The 22,567-nt window shown below is 52.1% G+C and overlaps 1 protein-coding gene across 4 annotated transcripts; it reads left to right on the forward strand.

Moving 5' to 3' along the window:
• The first annotated feature begins 2,443 nt into the window (after positions 1-2,443).
• Positions 2,444-16,647, forward strand: Kcng4 (potassium voltage-gated channel modifier subfamily G member 4). 4 transcript variants are annotated; one of them, XM_052728886.1, is made up of 3 exons: positions 2,444-3,116; positions 4,835-5,632; positions 11,120-16,647. In XM_052728886.1, the coding sequence occupies exons 2-3, from the start codon at positions 4,880-4,882 to the stop codon at positions 11,888-11,890; spliced, it is 1,524 nt and encodes a 507-aa protein (XP_052584846.1). In that variant the 5' UTR covers positions 2,444-3,116; positions 4,835-4,879; the 3' UTR covers positions 11,891-16,647. The 4 variants fall into 4 exon arrangements, with proteins under 4 accessions (XP_052584846.1, XP_052584844.1, XP_052584848.1 ...); XM_052728884.1 differs by having other exon boundaries at positions 2,446-3,116; positions 4,839-5,632; XM_052728888.1 differs by lacking the exon at positions 2,444-3,116 and adding an exon at positions 3,144-4,208.
• Positions 16,648-22,567: the final 5,920 nt, after the last annotated feature.

Here is a 22,567-nt window from a genome sequence, read left to right on the forward strand (position 1 = left end):
TCAATGGGTCCTGGGGAGAAGGGGAGGTGTAGAGAGGGAACCTGCCCAGTACGCTAAGGTGTGGCTAAACACCACCAATCCTTCTCTGAGTACTGCTCTCAGGGTTCTGCCTTTCCTGGACCATACCATCACACCAGCTGCCCATTAGAATTCCAGGGAGACCCCACAGGTGGGCATTGCCCATTACAGGAGTACACAATCAAGGCTTGAGAGCTGATGCTCAGCCAGGGCTTAACTAAGAATCCTGCCCTGCGGAGCCTTTTGTTGACCCATGCAGGAAAGCCACAAGTTCGGTGATGTTCCAGAACCCATTATCACAGGTGTGCAAGTCTACCCTTCACCTGCTTCCCCAGCCCTTCACAAAGCAATGCTGTTCACTTGATACTGGCCCGAGTATTCATGCCATTGTAATTGGCAAGTGCCATATTTGAGGAAGTTTTCTCCCTACAAAGCTAGCCATTGTCAGGGCATCACATACCACCCATCCACAGCAGCCTCAGCCTGGGTGCCCCTGTCCGTTCACGCTCTGTTAACGATGCTTGCACCGCTGTGAGAAGAGACAGAGACGAGGCTAAGAGAGAAATGGGCAAAACTCCTGCACCTGTACGGTGGCATGCCAGGTGCTGTGCCCTGTACTGTGACAACAATTCACTCACTACTCACAAAGACCAGGGAGCTTAAAAGCGGAGTCACCCAGCTGCCCTGATGCACGGAGAGGGAAGAAAACCTGCCTTGGGGGTCACATAGCCATGGCACAGCAGGCCTGGCTGGACAGTCGGGGCAGAACCTAATCCTAGTCCTGAAGGGGGAACCCCATGGGACACCCCTCCACCCCACCCCATGTCTTCTCACTAGCCTGGACCTCCTCAACTAAGTCAGGCCGGTTGGCCAGCAAGACCCAGGGACCCCCTGTCTCTGCCTCCCCAGCACGGGGATATCAGGCATGTATTACCATATGGGTTTTAAAGAATCAAATTTAGATCTGCAAGCTTCTGCAACAAGAACTTCACTGGCCGAGCCCTGAATGGGGAGTCTAGATTGGCATCCAGACCTTGCATGCCCAGAGAGAACTAAGAGAGGAAGATGGACTCCAGGGAGGGTGGTTAACCTAAGGAACTTGTGCTGGCTAGTTTTATGTCAACTTGATACAAGTTAGAGTCACCCGAGAGGAGGGGACTTCAGTTGAGAAAATGCCTCCATAAGATCCGGCTATAGGCAAGCCTATAGGGCATTTTCTTAATCAGTGACTGATGGGAGAGGGCCCAGCCCATTGTGGGTGGGGCTATCCCTTACCCTGAACTGGTGGTCCTGGGTTCTATAAGAAAGCAGGCTGAGCAAGTCATAAGGAAGAAGCCAATAAGTAGCACTCCTCCACGGCCTCTGCATCAGGTTCCTGCCTCCAGGTTCCTGCCCTGTCTGAGTTCCTGCCTTGGTTTCCCTCAGGGTTCTGTTACTCCGGATATGTAAGTCAAATAAATCCTTTCCTTCCCAAGTTGCTTCTGGTCATGGTGTTTCATCACAGCAATGGTAACCCTGACTAAGACAGGACTCAATTAGATGGAGAACAGAGAGCCCGCTCTGGGGAGAGAGAATTCTGGATACTGACTCAGAGGAGCTGAGAACTGGAGAGTCAGAGAAGGGACAGCCTCAGCACCCCTCCCAAAGATGCTAGGTCTCTGCCTCGAGCCTCTCAGCTGTGACTGGTGCAGGCAGCAGGGAGGAGAAGTGGGAAGGCAGAGAAAATCGGCTGTTTCCAGTTCCTGCCATCGGCCAGGCCCCTCACCATGTCTGCAGAGCCCTGGGGTTCCCATAATACCCTTTGAGGACAACCCCCCCCCCCCCCCCGCCCTGCCAGCTTCTCTCTCCTGCTTTTGTTCCTGCACCTCTCTGCCAGGCTCTGATCCCCCTTGCTCCTGGACCCCCACGTCAGCTCCTGTCTGAATTCAGTGATGGTCCTAAACTGGCACAGCTGCTAATTAGCATGGTGACCTTGAACAAGCCTCTGGGGCCCTCGCAGACAGAACAGAGTCGTGAAGGTCACCTGGCTGCAAAACCTTTTAAGCAAATGAAGGACCCGGGGACAGCAAGCCCTACATTAACATGCTTTTTGCAATTTCAGCCTTTGCTGCTCCCACTGTCCTTATGTGATGGGTGAAGAAATGGAGGCCCAGAGAGGTGAAGTGACTCACCAAGGACACACAGCAAGAAACTCCCTTGCGGTGTCTCCCCACCTACACCAGGGGCCAAGCTCACAGGAGAAGCTTGTGGCTTGGATTTTGTATCCTGGGAGCCCAGCCCCTCCGCCCCCTCCCCCCAACTCATACACCTTTCACAGATAAGGAAATTGAGTATGAAGACACTAACCCACCTGCCTAAGGGGACTCACATTGGAGGCTGGAATCTGGCTCCAAGCATCTTCATCCCTAACCCCTTAAGCTATCTCCTCGATACCGACCCTAGGCTCTGAGGCTGGGTCAGTCTGTCCCAACCTACAAACTTCCCTGCAACCGCTACTGAGGCATCTCCCCACCTTAGTGCACCATGAGGTTACAATAGCCTGGTCCTGGTCCGCAAGTCCCTAGCTGCCCCAGCGTCTCCTGAGCTCAGCTCCTCCTCACAGAGGAGAGAGGGCAGACACTCTCCTTGCCTCCCCGGTGGTTGGCAGAGCAGCCGCGGCACCCGCCTGCTGCCTGGCTGATGGAGAGATTAATCCTAAGCCCTTCCCGTCAGCACCCCCACCCCCCACCCTGGGCAGGACCATGCTGGCTGTCCCTGTGGGACTTGGAGCACCAAGTCCGCTGCTGAGGCAGGACAGCTGGCCCAGCTCTCTGCAGCATCCGGACCTTCAGCTCTCAGGAGGAAGGAGGACTTTGGGGGTCCTTCTAGAAAGCCACTCTGCACCCCTGCTCTTCTGCAGATTCAGAATGAAGAAACTTCTGCTCTTTAGAGGAGGCCGGAGAAGGACTGGACACTGACTTTACCAGGCAGCTGGTTTTGGTTTTGTGTTTCCCCCCCCTACCTCTCTGACACAAAACTGCCTCTTTCCTGATCACTGAGAAATGGGCTCCCCATGCCCGGCAGAGAACAGGCTGGGAACACGCTTCCTAAGACAAGTGGTGAGTTGAACTTCAGAGGAACTTGTTTGTTCTGGGGTGGGATGTTCTAGAGCAGTGACTGGGCTAAACAGCTTGGCAGAAGGGATGTTTGGAGTGAATTACTTCCCCCGGGCTCTGGAGGAGTTTTGCTGGCCAGTTGTTAAGCAGAGCAAAAACTGCAAAATCAGATCCGTTCAGTGGAAGGAGATGGAGCAAGATTCTGGCTCCGGACAGAACCCCAGGCCAGGAAGCCGAGTCTCGGGTTGGATTCAGGTTTGCCGTGTGACCTTGGACGAGTCCCTTCAGCACTTTAGGTCTTAGGTTTTGCTCTGGAAATTGAGAAAGCTTGGAAAGAACTCCCTGGATTTCAACACACTCCTCTCTCTGCGGGCTGCACTCCCGCCCACTGGCTGTGTGCTGTGAACCAAGTAACGCATGCAAAATAACAGTACACTGCAGCGCAAGTGTGGAGCCCAGCGGGCCTGACTCGCTCCTCACTGTCCGCCGCCGCCGCCGGAATCCCGCAGGCTCAGAAACTGAAAGGCGCTCTCATTTCCTTTGGCTCCTGATTGGAGAGCCTCTCTCAATGGAAGGTTATAGGTGCCTGGAGACAGCTCTGGCTGGAGTGAATGGTTGAAGAAATGGCCACACAGTTGAGACAATGAGACATATTATAGAAACAGTTTTTTAAAAAATGTGAGCGACTTAAAAAATCAAAAACGCTTGTCTTAAGCGGAGCCCCTAAATAGGTCTGTGATGTAGAGAGCATTTAGAAGCCTCTTTGCTCTGCAGATAAAAAAACTACAGCCCAGTGACGGAAGTAACCACTTCAAGGTCACAAAGCAAGGGTGGCTGAGGCAAACACAAGATGCATGTCTGAGTAGGAAAGAGTTGTCCAAAGTGGGAGGTGTCCTCCACCCTCATAGCAGGGTCCTCTGAGAGAGAAAAGCAGGGGGTGAAGCTTCCATGGGGAGCTCCTGAGAGCCAGGTGACTGACAAGGCTGTCGTGGTCCCTGGCTCCTGAGCATTTGGTGGCTGACCATTGAGTCTTAACTGAACTGCGTTTGCTAAACAACGGGCAAGATGCTGGGCTCAGTTTCCTCATCCGCAAAGGTGAGCTGTGCCTGTCTGCCTCACGGGATGGTTGGCATGAGTCTGTTAAAGGAACTGGGTGTGCTGGAGCTCCTAGAAGTGACCATTATGGGCACTGCATGTGTGTTGCTCCTGACCTGACCTGGTTCTGTGCTCAACAGTGTGGGAACTCAAGCTTCCCCACTCACACAGGCCAAGCAGAGGGTCCAGAGAGACTGAGTCATTCCTCTGTGGTTCTCTGCAGAGAACACGGCCACACTGGCCCCCGCTGCAGGGTTGACACAAGCTTTATCTTTTGAGAAGGGAAAGGGGAAGCCACATGCTCAAGACCACACAGTCTGGGATGGCACAGTTCGGGACCCATTATTCACATCTCCATCCACAAGATGTCTGTGTCAGAGATGTGCATGAAGTACCTCCTTAGTGTAGTGGGCAGCACATCTGTATCCTAGATGTACATGTTTCCACGGGGGTAGAGATGGGTCCAAAGGCATGGCCCAAGCATCTGGTAGGTGCCCAGTAAACAAGAAGTAAATAGAAGGTTCAGAGATGGCTGGAGCAGCTGCAGCTACAGTACACAAATGCAACAATGTTTGTACTACTGAGACTCATCCTCTCTTCCTTCTCTTCTTCTTCTTCCTCTGGAGGCAGACAAGTGAGCCCGCTGCTCCCTGGGCCCGCACTCTGTGGCAATGCCCATGTCTTCCAGAGACAGGCACCTGCGACCTGGACACCATCACTTTGGCTCCTGCAGCCCCTTGAGCCAGCTCTGGCCTGGTCCAGAGCCTCAGTCAGTCAAGGGCCTTTACTACCGCAGGGCCCGGAAGGTGGGCACCCTGGACACCTCTCCAGAGGCCGACTTGAAGAAGGAGATCCTGGTGAACGTGGGTGGCCGGCGGTACCTGCTGCCCTGGAGCACCCTGGATGCCTTCCCGCTGAGCCGCCTGAGCAGGCTCCGTCTGTGTCGCAGCTATGAGGAGATCACACAGCTCTGTGATGACTATGATGAGAACAGCCAGGAGTTCTTCTTTGACAGGAGCCCCAGCGCTTTCGGGGTGATTGTGAGCTTCCTGGCCGCGGGAAAGCTGGTGCTTCTGCGGGAGATGTGCGCACTGTCCTTCCGGGAGGAGCTGAGCTACTGGGGCATCGAGGAAGCCAACCTGGAACGCTGCTGCCTGCGCAAGCTCATGAAGAAGCTGGAGGAGGTGGCCGAGCTGCGGCGGGAGGAGGCTATGCAGCGCCAGCAGCAGCATCAGACCTGCCACTCCGAAGTGCACACTTCACGATGGGCCCGCAGCATGAACCAGCTGCGAGAGATGGTGGAGGACCCACAGTCAGGGCTGCCTGGGAAAGTCTTTGCCTGCCTCTCCATTCTCTTCGTGGCCACCACGGCTGTCAGTCTGTGTGTGAGCACCATGCCCGACTTCAGAGCTGAGGAGGACAAGGTGAGTGGTTGCCCATCAGGGACCATGGCGCAGCCCAGGGACACTTAGGAAACCATGGAAATAGTTGTGGTTTTTTTTGTTTTTGTTTTTTTTTTTCTGAGACAGGGTCTCGTGTAGTCCAGGCTGGCCTCAACTTGCTCAAGGAAGCCTTAAACCTCAGGTCTTCCTGCCTATATTGGCTGAATGTTGGGATTACAAGTGTGCACCACCAAACCCTGTTTTATGTAGGGCTGGGAATTGAGTGCGGGGCTTCCTGCATGCTAGGCAAGCTCTCTAACCACTGAGCGATAGCTCCAGCCCTTTTGTTGTTGTTTTAAGCAGAGGGCTAAAGAGATCTGTTGGCCCCTGGTCTTCTCCTCTCCTTCTCCTTTTCTTTCTCCTTCCAGCCACCCAGCTACACTAGCAGCCACGGAGTAAGAAGGAAAGAAAGGACTATAGCCTAGAGAAAGATAAAAGCCCAGAGGCAAAAGGTAGATGGGATAATTTAAGAAAAGTTGGCTAGAAATAAGCCAAGTTAAGGCCGGGCATTCATATGTAAGAATAAGTCTCCAACTATTTATTTGGGTGGGAGCTGGGTGGCAGGCCCCACAAAGGGCAAAGAGTTTAAAAAACAAACAAACAACAACAACAAAAAAACCCACCAACTACACACAGGTAGAATGTTTCCTCTGGGTCAAGGTCATTTTAGTTTAAGATGTTTTAATAAAGGAGGGAAAAGAGAGAAGATCAAGGAACAAGAGAGGAAGGAGAGGGGCCAGCCACCTCTGTTACTCCTATTTGTTCTCTCTGCCTGCCAGCCCCACCTATTTCTCTCTCCTGCCTTGCTATTGGCCATTCAGCTCTTTATTGAACCAATCAGGTGTTTTAGACAGACACAGTAACACAGGTTCACAGAGTTAAACAAATGCAACATATAAGAATGCAGCACATCTTTGCATCATTAAACAAACGTAACACATCTTAAATTAATCTTCCACAACTCCTGTACATTCCCACCCTCTCTTTGCAGAGAGCTGTGAAACACCAAGGACCCCAGGAGCCATATGGGCCATGTCCTAATCCACTTTCCGTGGCTGGGATAAACATCCTGATCGAACACAGTTGGAGAGGAAAGGGCTGATTTGGCTCCCCCTTCTAGATCACAGGCCATCAGTGAGAGGAGTTAGGGCAGGAACTCAAGCAGGAACCTGACTCAGGAACCAGAGAGGAGGAGGAGGAGGCTACTTACTGGCCAGCTACTGTTCAGCCAGCTTTCTTACGCAGCCCAGGGCCCCCTGCCTAGGGATGGTGCCACCCACAGTAGGCTGGGCCCTCCTACATACATTAGCAATGCCAGAAGGGCAATCTGATCAAGGCAGTTCCTCAACTGAGACTCTCTGAGAGTCTCTCGGCTTTGTAAAGTCGACAGCTGAAGCTAACTTCAGAAATGAAATAGGAGCCTGCATTTGTTAGGAGGGTGGCTGAAGGGCTTGACACTAGAATGAGACAGTTTCCTAAGGTAGAACATTGCTTCTCTCCAACTTCACAGTGCAGCTCTTATCACTGGACCCTCCATCTATATTAGATTATAATAGACAAAGAAGGCAGATTTAAAACACACACGCATACTCACACCACATGCATACACATGTACACACACACACACACACACACACACACACATACACACACATACACACACACACACCCCACACATTGCTTTCTTACAGATGTGCCCCACACAATACAGTAGGACCAGAGAACATTCCAGTTAGAGAACCACCATGCGCAAATATTTGTTGAACAAAATGTGTTTCATCTGACTGATCAAAGTTTTCTCCGAAAGAAAAAGATATGTAACATTCAAATCCTCAACCTTTCAAACAGCTGATCCCTGCCCAGAGACTGTAGTCGCAGTCAGGAGCACCCCCTACCCCCACCAGTCTTTAGCACAAAACGTGTGATGGAAAAGCCTGCTTGCCCATGGGAATATCTACACAGGGATTTTGCTTCTGAAAATTAGGGCAGAGTAAGCCGTGTCCTTACCCCAGTCAAGGACACCGGGTCGCAGCTGCTGAAGAATCACACCTGGTCTCCACACATGTGCCCTTCTTCAGGGAGAGGAGACAGTGTGGGGGAGCCAGGAGTTTCCCTGTGCAGAGGGGTGAGGGTGTTGCAGGGCCTAATGCTTTGAAAATTACCAAAGTATAAACCCAAGCTGGGCTTAACACTACTGGGGAAATCAAGTTAGGGGCAGGTCACCAGTTTGCAGTCCTGAGCAGCCCAGAGCTGTCCCTGAGAAACTGGCGGCTGTGTTCCATGGGATAAGAGGGATTCATGTCCAGAGACAGTCACAGTGTCCTTGTGCTTACTCTCTGGTGGAGCCACCTTTGATAGGCTGCCCTAATACACCCCGAGAGTCACAGCCTCTGGAGAGTCTATGCTCTTGTTGGGGATTATAATTCAGAGAGGCTGAGGCCAGGCAATCTTAAGATCTTTGTTCTTTCAAGACAGTGCCCCGACATTTACATAGAAAGCGGTGTTCTCTCTAATATATGCCTTGTATTTCTTATTTGTCCTCAGGGGACAGCAGGCAGGGGGAGAGTGGCTCTATTTAGCCAGCCAGCTGTTAAGGCTGGCCAGCTTCTTCTGAGGAGAGTCAAAGGGTATGTCGATTCAATGACACCCTGAGGAACTCAGACCCTGGGGATGTGACCCATGGAAACCCAGATTCCTTTGCCCTGCCACAGCTGCCATCTGGCTTTGCGGTGCTCACTGGGTCATAGGTACATTGGTTGATGATCTGTGTGATGTTTCCACTTGTTGGCTGGGGGCTGGAGCTCAGTTGGTAGAGTGCTTGCCCGGCCTGCCCAGAGCTTTGATCCCTAGCAGTGGCTAAACTTAGCATGGTAGCACACACCTGTAATCCCAGTCCCGGGAAGGTGGAGACAGAAGGATCAGGAGTTCAAGGTCATCCTTGACTACAAAGTATGGAATGCTGTGTCTGTTCCTGTATGTGTATTTTCATTCCTCTTGGGTGTGAGTACATAGGTGTGACCTTGCTGAGTCTTGAGTGTGAGTTTAACCCCCGGAGAAGCTGCCAGGTTGTTCCTTAAATTCAAGTTCCCTGCAACCCAGTCCAGCAGGGTGTGTGTGTGTGTGTGTGTGTGTGTGTGTGTGTGTGTGTGTATGTGTGTGTGTGTGTGTGTGTGTGTGTGTGTGTGTGTGTGTGTGTATGTGTGTATGTGTGTGTGTGTGTGTATGTGTGTGTGTGTGTGTGTAGGTCAAAGGACAACTTTCTGGAGCTGTTTTTCCCTCCCACCATGTGGGTCTAGGCAGGTTGTCAAGCTTGGCTTGGCGGCAAGAGCATTAGCCCCCGAGCCATCTTGCCAGCCCTTCTTTTAATCACGGTTTTCAGGCACACACATCAAAACTTCTTAAAAAAAAAAAAAAAAAAAAAAAAGACACGCCCCCACAACCCTACTCCTGTCAATCTAGACTATTTCCATCACCCCAGAAGTTCCCCTGGGCCCCTTCGCAGTCAACCCTAGGGTTCTCTGAGCAGCTGTTTTGATGGTTGGAGTCCTGGAGGTGAGCCTCGCCTAGTCCCCAGTGTTGCCTGTCTGTGGCCTCTGGCTTGCTAGGCCCTATGTGCCTGTGTGGTCCTTAGATTTCTATGGAAGCCTCCTCAGGCCTGGCTCACCTTGACTCTAGGAATGAACAGCGCTTTCCTCACTACCACCAGGCACAAGGCACACAGCACGGAGGCCAATTCCCACCCTTTGCCTGGGATCGGGGGAATCCCCAAACCAGATTTTTCTGTGCCCAAATCCAGAAGGATGAGAACAATGTGGACCAAAGTGCCCCAGCCCCAATGGCCAATCTTCCTCAGAGAGGAAGAAGTATTTTGTTTTTGATATTTGTCCTTTTCCCTTTCCTTCAAATATTGGCAGGGCTGGATTGGACATCACATCCTCAGCTGGAGCCCCTACATCTGTCCTGGGTATCCCAGCATGGCTGCAGAGATGCCAGCTCTCGAAGGCAGGTACCAGGCTGGTTAGGATGCAGGGCAGGGCAGGATGCAGGTGGAGTGACTAGGCAGAGCCAGCCTGCTGCAGTGCAGGGAGGCCGGCAGCCCAGACCAGGGGAGGGAGGACAGGGTGTACATGGCTGGAATACCCAAACACCAACACCAGAGGCAGAAGCTCAGTCTGCTGGTCACTGATCTGGAGATGGTATTCCCAGGTCTCAAGAGCCTCTAAAGCTAAGGAAAATTCCCAGATGTCTGTAAGAAACAGGCCTTGTAGGAAAGGCAGCCCAGAGTCTAAGTCTTCTGAGGATTCCGAAGTCAAGGGGAGATAACCCCAAGATTCCATGCCTGAGCTCGGCTCCAAGGTTTTGGGTTCGTGATGGACCCAAGAATCTGTCTTTGTAGCTGGCACCCTGCTTGTGTTCCACTCTCTTCATCAAAAAACGGAGCCCAGAGACAGATAGGGACCTCCTCTAGATTGCACAGCACATTTGTGGAAAGCCTGGAGAATCCAGCCCCAAAGCTCTGAGGTTATCCAGGGTCCTGATGCAAATGTCTGAGGAAGCCCTCTCAGTGGTTCTGAAAACATTTTCTATTTCCTATGGAATGCTAGCCTCCTGCTGGCTAAGCAGGCTGCCGCCTGTGACAGTGTTACCACGTGTGTATCTGCTGGGTTCAGCATCTTCATAGCTCTTCATAGCTGCTGTAGACGCGATTCCATCCTTTACCGCAGTCCCTTAGGGCAATGACTCCTGGAAGTCCAAGGAGGATCAGTAACTTCCTGAGTGAGTGAGAGTGTTGACGGGGATGTGACCCTGGGCCACACACACTCAGGGCTTCATCTCAATGGCATCCTTTCGCTCTGACCCTGGAAGGGACCAGATGGAAGTCAGCGAGAAAGCTTCCCAGCCCTGGGCAGGCCAACAGGGCTTGGAGTGGTTTGGCCATTTTCTTCCCTTTTTTTGATAGACAGACAAAAACATTTCAGTTTAGGACTCCTTGGGCTTGGACACTGGAAGCAATTTCTTTTCTCACTTAGAGCATTTAAATCTTAAACCCCCACAGTTGTCAATGTTTTGCTTTGTCCATAAGCACATGGCTCAGTCATATATTGGCTCATAGGCTTGCTGGCCAGCTAGCCTAGCCTATTTGGCAAGGCCCAGGCCAGTAAGAGACCCTGTCTCAAAAGAGAAAACAAAAATCCCATAAAACAAGACGGACAGAGTCTGAAGAATGACATTCCCGATTGTTTTCTGGCCATCATGGTACACACACAGAACACCTAGGAAGGCTTTCAGAGGGAGGCCATTTCCTCACACCCCACCATGGAGCTACTTCACCATGCCTTCACCATGGCCGGCTGTCCCTCTGAAGCCACAAGCCCAGATAAATCCTTCCTCTCTTGAGCCGCTGTGCCGTTGTGCCAGGGTTGGAGGAAAGCTGACTAACCCATTGCTTCTGTGGCCCTCTCACCCCAGGGAGAATGCACGAGAAAGTGCTACTACATCTTCGTGGTGGAGACCATCTGTGTGGCCTGGTTCTCGCTGGAGTTCTGTCTGCGTTTTGCCCAGGCCCGGAACAAATGTCAGTTCTTCCGCGGGCCCCTGAATGTCATCGACATTCTGGCCATCTCTCCATACTACGTGTCTCTTGTGGTGTCTGAGGAGTCCCCGGAGGCAGGCGAGAGGCTGAGTGGCAGCTCCTACCTGGAGAAAGTGGGGCTGGTCCTGCGTGTTTTGCGGGCGCTCCGCATCCTCTATGTGATGCGCCTGGCCCGCCACTCGCTGGGGCTGCAGACACTGGGCCTCACGGTGCGCCGCTGCGCCCGGGAGTTTGGCCTTCTGCTGCTCTTCCTGGGTGTGGCGGTCACCCTCTTCTCCCCTTTAGTCTACGTGGCTGAGAATGAGTCCGGAAGGGTCCTAGAGTTCACCAGCATCCCCGCATCCTACTGGTGGGCCATCATCTCCATGACCACGGTGGGCTATGGGGACATGGTCCCTCGCAGTGTGCCGGGCCAGATGGTGGCTCTGAGCAGCATCCTTAGTGGTATCCTCATCATGGCCTTCCCAGCCACATCCATCTTTCACACCTTCTCCCATTCCTACCTGGAGCTGAAGCGGGAGCAGGAGCAGGTCCAGGCCCGCCTCCGGCGTCTTCAGAACACAAACTCGGCCAGCGAAAGGGAGCTTCTGAGCGACGTGGATGATCTGGTCCCCGAGGGCCTGGCCTCCCCTGTATGCTACGTGTAATGCCCACCATCTTAGGAATGTGCAATAATATCAACCCATCCCAGGGCTGAGACAAGCTCCCGCACCTCTGCTCTCCCGTGGACCATCTGGGGGTGTGTCCTCAGAATACTGACTTGCAAAGCAGGAAAGGTGCCAGGCCACGACACCATTGGTGTGATCCTGAGCACATCCCTTGTCCTTCCCCAGATCCCTGCCAGCCACTGGGCACAGCCCATCTTGGCAGGCTAGGTCAGTGTCCCTGGATTCTTTTCCCTTCCTTGCATACTCTGTGATAATCCACCCTGGGTTCTGGATGCTCATTGAACTGACCACCACTAGTAGCCAAATCCAGAGTCTGCAGATTTCCATCTTTTCCCCTAGACTCCCTGTCCTGGTCCATGCTGCCCCTGGGAATCAGAGAGCTCTGGCACTGAGACCTACTCAAAGCTCCACATAGCCTGCAAGGCTTCCAAGAGGATCATGTGTTCTCTTACTTCCTGCCACCGCCAACCAAATAATTTCCAAATGTGGTGGAAGTACTCACTGTTCTGGAAGCTCTTAGCCAAGCAGGCAGTCCTGGACATTACAGCAAATCCTGCCAGGGTCTCATGGTGGCAAGTCTGCTGTCACCTATGACATGCCTGGAGACTTGGGCTGCAGGGCCACCTGCAAGTGCCCAGTTGGCCAGCTGGACTCTTGGTGGACACTCGCTAGTTGTACAGCTCTTAGCCTCGACAAGGAGACTCTAAGAACTGTACAATGTCCTTTCAGAGAACAACAGCACCAGGAGGGACCTCAGCTTTCCATGGCCAGCTAAACACCACGGACTGACGTAGCTCCGCAGGACAGCCTCAGGCCTGCCTGGTTCTAGCTCCCTGCATCTGACCCCCACTGATGGAGGATGGGCATTCCCGGTGGCTGTGTGCGTCCATGTATCCACGTGCTCATCTGTCAGCAGACTCAGCCCTTGGATCCACAGAGGAGGCAGCTTGCTAGGAACGTGACTTACAGAGACAAACCAGAAAGAAGCCGAGACCTCTGAGCAGCCAGTGCCCCCAAAGTTTCCCAAGACACAGGTCTAACACTGGAGGGGCACTTGGAGGAACAGAGTAGGCTAGGATAAGGAGGTGATGGATCTCAGAGCCTTACAGAAGACAGCACTGTGGCTGTACTGGGGGTGAGGACAAGGACAACGGTCCAAGCTGAAGTGGGAGTGTCATCCATCCAGGAATGACTGGTGGGTTCACCTTCTCCATGTCACTACGGATCTGGCACAGCACACCTGGAAGACATCTCTGTGGCACTTCTCAGGAGTGACAGACACAGCTGCACCATCATTCAGTATTGACTGTAAGGCCATTGGAGAAAGTATAGGGGACACAAGTGACAGTGAGATAGACTGGCCCTTGTGAATCTGACACGGCTCATGTGTGGGTACAGGCAATACTGCAGCCCTGCTCACACATGCCTGGCTGTTGGTCCTGCCAGTGTTGAGCTGAGCCTACTGTGTGCCAGGCTCACACTTTCCCCTGACTGCAGCACATAGCCGATGACTGCCCAGAGAAACCCCAACATCTAACCTAAAGTGCATCTTGCCCATGTGGGAACTCTCACATTCTCTGACTCCCCCCAACAGATGCACACACACACACACACACACACACACACACACACACACACACACACACACATCTCCATCTCTCTAGACCTCAAGGTCCGGAGAGCACCCTTAGTTCTTACCAAGCTCACATGTCTCAAGCAAGCCTTTTGTATCACACTAGGAGAGCTGATGCCTTGAGGAGGCCCAAGGCGTGCTGCTCTGCTCCAGGATTCAGTTAGCAGAGTCCTTGGGGTACCTGGATGTATTCTGGGAGCATGTCAAAAGTAACTATATTAATCTTTTATGCCAGGTTAGTTTTTGTTTGTTTTGAGACAGGATCTCACAGTGTAGTCCAGGCTATCTTTGAACTTGTAATCCTCCTGGCTCAGCCTTCTGGCTCCCAAGCTGACATTTTTATAGCTGTTATTAGGCAAAACACTAAACAGTCAGTTTTTCCTTTATGCTCTTAAGAGAAGACAGCATGGGTACCATCTGAGGCCTGGGGGGTTTCACACTGTCTATGACTGTGGGCAGGTCCCTTTGCCCCCTTGTAAACTGCTGTGGGCCAGATCTGTGGTTCTCTAGCTGACGTTCCACAGAACACTCTTGGGGGCTGGAAGACCAGCCAAATGGGCAGAGGGCCCAATGGCTGACGATGAGCGCACACTCACAACAGCTAAAAGAATACAAAAATGTCTAAACAGCTCCTCTCCTCCAGGGCAGGGTTATCCGCAAATCACAGTTCTGAGGTGTTGCGCTCACGCTGGAACCAGAGAAGAAGCCACTGGGGACCTGGTCCCTTCTCAGATCTGCATCTATCCCTCTCCTCTGACTGAGGCCTCATCTGCATCACATGCTTGGTACGATGCTTCCCAGCAGCGTGTCTGGCTCTCACCAGGCATCCCCACAGTTCTCTGTGCCACCCAAATGTACCAGAGCAAAAAGAAAAGTCAAAAGTCAGCATTAGCTGAACCCATCAAAGACACTGAGTATCTCTATCATCTGCACACATACACCCAGTTAAAACTCTCACTAAATAAGACTTGGAAAATTAGAAGGGATGGCTTCCATTTTTTTGTTTTTGTTTTTTTCCTCCTGGGTAACGTCCTGGGGGATGGGTCCAAGTCATCCAGGTCTGGCTTTGCATCTCTTTTGATGTGATTGGATGGGTGGAGCAACAAGCATGTTGCTAGGTTGTGTTTTCATCCCCATTGGTTGACAGGAGCCTAGTGATCTGCAGCTGCTGTGGCTGTAGCCAAAGGGGACCCCTGACTTTGAGCCACCTTCAGGCTGTCATAGGTGTGGCTCCCAGAGGGAGGAACAGTGTTGATTGAAGGTCTTTCTAGCCACTCAGGGTTGAACCCAGCAGGAGAAAGATGAGTTAGTTCTTCAATGAAAGGGACTCAAGGAGGATCCTGACTTGGGACTGTGCCAAGACCAAGGGCTACTTCCAGAGCTTCTAGGGCTGCACCATGGCAGTCCCATCAAAAGATGACCAGTGTGTGCCTGAAGGGCAAATGTGCCTCTGGATGAAAATGCACTTCAGAGGGTAGAGTGTCGCTGATTTCATTTGTTTCTCAAAGGAAGACTCTCCAAACACGGTAAGGAGCTCTAATATCAATCAACGCTCTCTTGGAAGATGGGCCAAGGTTCAGAGAGGGAAAACCACCTGCCTAAGGCCACACAGCTGGCTCATCTTATATTCAAGAATCTTGACTCCTAGCAGAGCCTTTTCTAGTCCATTCTGCCTCCACCCTGGGCTCGTGGGAAGCAGGGCCTGGGCCTCGGAGAATGTGCTTGAGAAGAAAAGAAAGCAGCAGTTTGCCACACTGTCCTGAGCTGAGGGGCAGAGATACTGCGGAGTGTCCTGGGCAGATTGTACAACATGAGACATGAAAATGGACCTGCCGGACCTGCTCTTCCTCACATATCCCATGGAGATCCTGCAGGAGGCCACTAGTCCTTCCCAGCATGAGCAACTGGGCTTCTAGGAACTCACTGCAACCGCTTCTAACCTGGAGGTGAACTGGGAAGGCCACACAGAAAGGGACCCTCCAGCATTCAGTCTGTGGACGGTTCACCATCTCCCAAACCTGGCAGCTCATTCCAGATTCACCTGCCTGCAAAGATCCTTTCCTGACACCAGATTTCCATCACTCAGGTACCACACCACACCCTTTCCCTTGGTGCACTGTATGGCCCACTGTGGACACTCTCCACATCTCCCAGTCCTCATAGACACATGTGACAGGGGACACTTTCTGGGTGGTCACTGGTACCCAGCCTGTGGGTTTGTAATGATTTGTGTGGAGAATATGTCAGATGCTGTGAGTCCCAGCATATCTCCCCACCCCAGAAGAAAGAGGAAGAGGGTTACTGTCAATGAGGGGCAGTTCCTTTCTTTGGGAGGTGATCCCAGGACACACTATGGAGAGAAGAGACGGAGGAAGGGGAGGAAGGGCCCAGGGAGAGCTGGCCTGGCCCAAAGATTGAAATACAGCAGTAACATTAGACCTGCCTACTGCTTGGCTGGACACACTGAAGGGCCTCTGTGAAGAGAACATATCCTTCGTGGAGGTAAATGAGTCCCCAAGACTCAGCATCCCCAAACCTGGGAAGCTTCACAGATTCTAAAGTGGGACCTTAATGGTCTCAGGGTCCTGCTTTTGTCTTTACAAGTGTGGACAGGAAGGACCAAGGAGGGGGTGTGACTTAGGAGACACACCCCCAGGTCGGGCCCAGCCAGGCTCAGCCCAGCCTCTGGACCGCCATCTCTAGAGCTTCCAGCCCTGGGCGGCCTGGTCTCTGCCCAGTGCCTGTCTTTACCTGCTTTGACATCTAGCCAAGGGGCACCTCCCAAAATACAATGTCGGTTAAAAATAAAACAAAAGGCACCAGCCCTTCCCTGCAGCAGCCTGCTTCCGAGGACACATAGGGAACTCAGAGCCACCACTTTGGGACCTGCTGTAAGGAGGACACAGCCAAGGGGGCACAGGCACCATGTGACACAACTCGGGACAGTGTGGGCCCTGAGCTAAATATAGCCTCCATTGTATTCGCAGTGACCTGCCAAATGTCGACCCCTGTGGAGCCCAAGGTGCCACCTGCACTTTCTGGGTGAGCTTTTGGGACCCTGCACACTTCTGAATTAAACGTTAAATGACATTACAAAGAGGTACATGATGTCTCTGGTGTATCAGCGCCAGCCTAGTCACTGGGGGTCGACCTTGGGGTCATGAAAGGGTTCTCTGAGGGGAGAAGGGTAGGAGCCAGACCACCCATCCCAAGCCATCTGAAAGGCTTAAGTCAGAGGATAAGTAGAAGTCAGATGTGGTGGCAAATACCTGTAACCCTAGTACTCTGGAGGACTCTCATAAGTTCCAGACAAGACTGGGCTCTATAGAAAGTCTGACTAGCCTGGGCTACATAGAGACTCTGAGGCCAGCCTGGGATGTATGAAGAATCCCAACTGGTCTTCCATGTCCACAAAGTTAATCTGTGGAGAAGCCTGGCAGCCACCCAGCTCTGCAGAAGTGGGAGCCAGGATCCTCACACTCTCTCAAACCCCAGGAAAAACCATGGGGGAAGGTGTGACCACAGGGAAAGCAGCCCCCATGCGGTGGTGTGATCCAGCCTACTGGTCGTTGGGCAACTGGAGCTGGAGACACTGGGTGGGGGAGCTTCCTAAACAGCTGTGTAGACACAGAAAAGCCAAGGGCTCACTGGACAAAACAATGTTTCTCTTGTCTGCCGCTCTCCTGACCCAGGGATGGGAACAGCACCCACCGCTTTGAGAACACCCCAGAAATCTCAGGGTGATCTGACTGTAGTTGAGGAAGCTCCATTCAGACTTCATTAGACAAACAAAAGGAACAGTGTTAGTTCTCAGAACTGAAAATCCAGGCGGACATCAGGAGTGGTTCCATCCAGGGGTTCAGCCAATACCATCAATATCAAACAAGCTCCTTTTCACCTCATCTTCTGTCTTTCTGGGTATATTACCTTCACGCCTAGGCTTTCTTCCTGGCCACAAGATGGCTTCACCAGCTCCAAATTTCACACTTTCATTCCACCAGACCCTGAAGAGCAAAAGCTCCCTTTATCCTAGAATCCCAGACATGTCTTCTCACTGGCCTTAAGTGGGTTACACACACAGCCTAAACCTGGCACCAATTGGTTCATGAGGCTTTAGGCTCACCCGGGAGCAGATGCTAAGCTGACATTGAGGACAGTGAGGTCTCGGGAAAATGAGAGAGCTGCTCCACAAGAGAGGGGAGAGAGTGAGGTGGTATCCATGGGTGAGGACCCCAGTGCCCATCAGGGGTGCTGGGCCCCATGCCTTCACATCTAATCATCACTTAACCTCACCACAGCCTCCTCCTGCTCCGTGAGGAAACTGAGGCACAAAGAGTAAATGTAGACATCCCAAGGTCATCAGGTGATGGATTAAGGAATTAAGCCCAGTGTGTGTGTGGCTCTAGCCTCTCGGCTCCTTACTGACCCGCAGAGCCCCCCTCATCACATGTGTGCCCCAGATGGTCCCCTACTGTGGACGCAGAGTCAGCACCTAATTTCCTATGACAGACTGCAGAACTAAGACTGCTCCTAACAGTAACCAGTGTCTGGGAATGGAGCTCAGTTGGTAGTTTGCCTGGTGTGCATAAAGCCCCGGATGATTCCCAGAACTGTGGGGACTAGCTGTGGAGGTACACAGCTGCAAACCCAGCACCAGGAGGCAGAGCTGGGAGGATCACCACAAGTTCCAAGTCAGCCGGGAATATATAGTCCTAAAAAACAAAAACAAAAACAACCCCACAAAACAAAACAAAAAAAAAAACAAGCTACCTGCCCAGGGATGAAAATTTAAATCTACACAAAGTCCTGGTACAGAGTCTCACAGCACTTTCTTCATCATGATTGCTGAGATGTCCTTTAGCGGGGGAGTGGACACACACTGGTCCATGCTGGATGGAGCACTCCAGTCAGTACTTGGAGGTGGAGTTGAGGGTGGAGCCTGACATGTGTGTTGCTAAGGGAACAGGGACAAGGCAGGGGCATCTGGGAAGTTACCTCTGTCTGGTTCTATTGTGACCCGGGGTCTCTTACTTGACCTGGCAGCTACTGATTCGACGAGGCTGGAGTCCAGGAGCTCTCCGTGCCTCTGACTCCCGGCACTGCAAGTGCTTTGCATGTGGAGCTGTGTCCCAGCCCCACCGAGTCCTGTTTAGAGCAGGTTCTGTCCTCACCCAGACACATTTCTGTGAAGAGAGCCCCTACAGTGCTAGTGTTCTACTCACAGCTTGTCCGTGCCCCGCCCCCCTCCCAGGCAGGAGACTCAAAGGGAGGAGACATGACATGAACGGTCTCCCCTCCAGGACTGATGGCAGACGGGACCTGAAGACAGTCAGGAGCCAGGAACAGCCCCATCTACTCCTGGCTGAACCCCACCATCAGCTTGCAGCCTGGATGGCTGGGATTCATATTCACTTGCCACACAGGGGACCTAGGAAGGCAGAATAGAGCCTTGGTCCCCTGAGTCCATGCTTCTACTAGGTGCATACTCGGCCACTGGAATGGAGATGAAACCCAGAGACAGACAGCATGATGCAGAGCCTGCTGAGGTCCAGAAAAGTTCCCACAGGCTAGGGCTGTAGGGAAGGGGGCTGGAAGCTGAAGAAGACACCCAAGAAGCCTTGCAGAGGAGTGTGCCAGGATAGGTTACATCAGCTCCCAATTTAAATATGCTACTGTCAGCAAAACTTCCCCCAGGCGGTGGGGGATCAGGCCAAGAAGACATTAACAGACTACGTCACCCTGAGATAATAGAGTCCAGTGAAGGGAGCTAGGCAGATACTGTGTAAGGTAAAGACTGGCTGGGGAGGGAAGGATCGGCAGGCCCATAGGGACAGCGAAGGGACAAAGAGTACTTCTTGGCAGATCACAGCAGAGTTAATGTCATTTTGAATAACTTGTTTACTCAGTGATTATGTGATTAATGGGTACCGTGGGCTCGGGGACATAAAACCGAAGCAGAGTGGCTGATCCATTTCTGGGCCTGGCTGCCATCACCACTGCGGTAGGAATAGTCAATCAACTTAAGTTGTCTCCCGGGGCAAATAGTGGGTAGTAAGTGGGCTAATGAATAGATGTGGGGTTTCCAGAGCCCTCATCTCTGGAAAATCATAAGCATGAGAAATGATTTCAAAAGTGACAAGAAGAAGGCTTTCTCAACAAGAGGCTCACCGAGGCCTTTACCTGGCGGGCTCCTGAGGACTCAATTCTCTGTTGCAGCCCTCCCCCCCCCCTGCCTGCTGACCTTTGCTTAGCCTGATGACCCTGGCTCTACCTGACCTCTCCAAGCATGTGGATCTGACTGGGAGGGATGCAGATCTCCACAGCAGCCCAGAGCTGCAGAATGAAGGCAGGAACAGCTGAGCCAGGAGGAAACTAGCAGTCACCTCACCTGGTCCTCTTTTTATAGGTCAGCAAAATAGGGCTCAGAGAGGTTGAGTCAAATCCAAGGTCACGGTAAAGAGTCCAGCAGCCCTGGCGGCTACTGAGATGGGAGAGTACAGACGGCGGGCAGCCCTCGCTGTGTTCTTCCAGGAGGCCTGCCTCACCTTGTAAAGATGACCACAGCTATCCTGCAGAGTGCCACACAAGCATGAGGGCCTAAGCTCAGTCCCCAGCACCTAGGGCCAGCACCTAGGGCCTTCAAACCCAGTGACCTAAGTTCACTTCCCCAGACCCATATGGCAGGAGAGAATCGACTTTCTGAAAGCTGTCCTCTGGCTTCCACCTGTGAGAGGTTGTGTGTATGCTCCCCTACACACACGCACACGCACACACACACACACACACAATTTTTTTTTAGTTTAAAAATTAAAGCTTTGTGGCAGTGCCTGCACGGGGAGTGGAGACAGGAGGGTTCCAGGGGCTCAGTGGCCGCCAGCCAGCCCAGCCCAGACACGGAACCCGAGGACTACATGAGACCCTATCTCAAAACATGGTGGAAGCAATTGAGGAAGGTATCCAGTGTCAACCTCTGGTCTCTCCTGCACCTTCACACACACACACACACACACACACACACACACACACACACACACACACTTGTCTTCTAGATCTGGGTGGAGACACTTCATTTAAAATAACTCTCAGTTCCACCCATCTTCCTACAAATGCCATTTCACTGTTCTTTCCGGCTACACACAACTCCATTGTGTCCATGTACTGCACTTTCATTATTCATTCATCGGTTGACAGACATCTGGACTGGCTCCGTTTCCTGACTCTTGTGAATAGAGCAGCGATGAATGCGGACATGCAGATCCCCCTGTGGTAGGACTCAGACTCTAGGGTAAACACCCAGGAGTGTACAGCTGGCCTGTATGGAAGTTGTTTTTGGAGAAACCCACCACACTGATTTCCTTAGTAGCTGTGGAAATGTTCAATCTCAGGGGGATTAAAAGTCTCCTCAGGGGAGGGTTAAAAAGACAAGCAGCAGCAGCAGGAGGAGGAAGTGAGGCTGGGACAGGGGTGGGGTGGGAGTGGGGTGAGACCGACAAGATGACAGAAGGCTGTGGGAGGGGAAGATCAACCAACCAATCACTTTTGTATATCAATCTAAACAAAAATACTAAAATACATTACAGTATTCTCATATAACTTTTGCCCAGCCTGGCAAGGTGGGAGCTAGACCTGGCAAAGGGGCTCTACCCCAGAGCTTCCCTCCTGCATGCTTCAGTTCCTCTCAGAATCATCTATAATACAGAGTGAGGCATGAACACTATATAAATAGGTGTCAGGCTGGGTTGTCTAGGGAGCAATGGAATCTACAAATCAGGTACATGTTGGGGAATATTTTAAGGTGTGTTACTTTTGCTTATGTTGCATTTGTTTAACTTTGTGAAGCTGTGATACTGTATCTGTGTAAAACACCTGGTGGTCTAATAAAGGACTGAACGGCCAATAGCAAGGCAGGAGAGAGGATAGGCGGGGCTGGCAGGCAGAGAGAATATATAGAAGGAGAAATCTGGGAGGAAGAAGTAGAGGGAGGAGGAGGAGGGCATCAGGGGCCAGCCACCCAGCTACACATGACCAGCAACAGAGTAAGAATGGTTACAGAAGTAAGAAAAGGTAAAAGCCCAGAGCAAAAGACAGGTTAATTTAAGAAAAGCTGGCAACAAACAAGCCAAGCTAAGTCCAGGCCTTTATAATTAAGACTAAGCCTCCATGAGTGACTATTTGGGAGATGGGTGATGGGCCCCCCCAAAGGAACAAACAACAGGCACACATGGATTTTTCTGCCATGGTGTTTTGATCTGCTGCCATTTGACTCTGCAGACGTGTGACCTGTAGATACAGGGACTGGTATCTCTCTCCACAAGTCTACCAGTGTGCACACGGGCTCAGAGGCTGACCATGGGACACAAGGTAGACAGAGAGACCAACCTGGCCCTGAATAACAGCTCTGGTAGGAGCCATCTGTATCAGTTAATGGCCAACAGAGAGACAGATCAAGAGGCCAACAGGACACACAGACACAGGGTTGTTAGAATGAGCAACACTGTTGAGGCTGGGGAGTCATCTGATTGGCTATCTGAATGCCTGGGCTGCTCTAGTTTAAGCCCAAAGGCAGAACCAGAGTACCAATGTTCTAATCCCTGGTTCCAATCTGAAGGCCCAGGCACCAAAGCACTTGTGTCCACACCGGAGAAGAATGCCAGTTCATACCTTCCAGCACTGCTGCTCCGGTCTGCCATGTCCTGCACATGTCCCTCTTTACCCACCCCGAGTTAAACGCTGCTCCATAGAACTGCTTCAGATGCCCAGGACACGTGTGCATCCCTTAGCCGGCCATGTTCCCACAGAACACTAGACATCAACAACAGCAGCCTTGACCAGCTTAACCGGGCCTCTCCATGTCAGTGTGCTCTGAACCAGGAAAGGAGGGGGATGCGGAGAGCTTTGGGCTGTAGAATGGGGGTGCAGGGCCAACACCAGCTCCCTGAACTGGCAGGGCCCCAGGTTTGCAGATACAACCATTTTCCTTCTGCATCCACTGTGGCACCCTGGAGGGAAGGGAGGAGGCAGCA

This window comes from Peromyscus californicus, unplaced genomic scaffold (assembly GCF_007827085.1).
Source record: "Peromyscus californicus insignis strain IS unplaced genomic scaffold, ASM782708v3 Scaffold_8__1_contigs__length_139910024, whole genome shotgun sequence".
Classification (NCBI taxonomy): domain Eukaryota; kingdom Metazoa; phylum Chordata; class Mammalia; order Rodentia; family Cricetidae; genus Peromyscus; species Peromyscus californicus.

Bases quoted from the DNA above. Each gene is read 5' to 3' on its own strand.
- Kcng4 (XM_052728886.1), top strand. From the start codon at position 4,880: ATGCCCATGTCTTCCAGAGACAGGCACCTGCGACCTGGACACCATCAC. The intron at 5,633-11,119 runs GTGAGTGGTTGC...CTCTCACCCCAG, and splicing joins TCAGAGCTGAGGAGGACAAG to GGAGAATGCACGAGAAAGTG.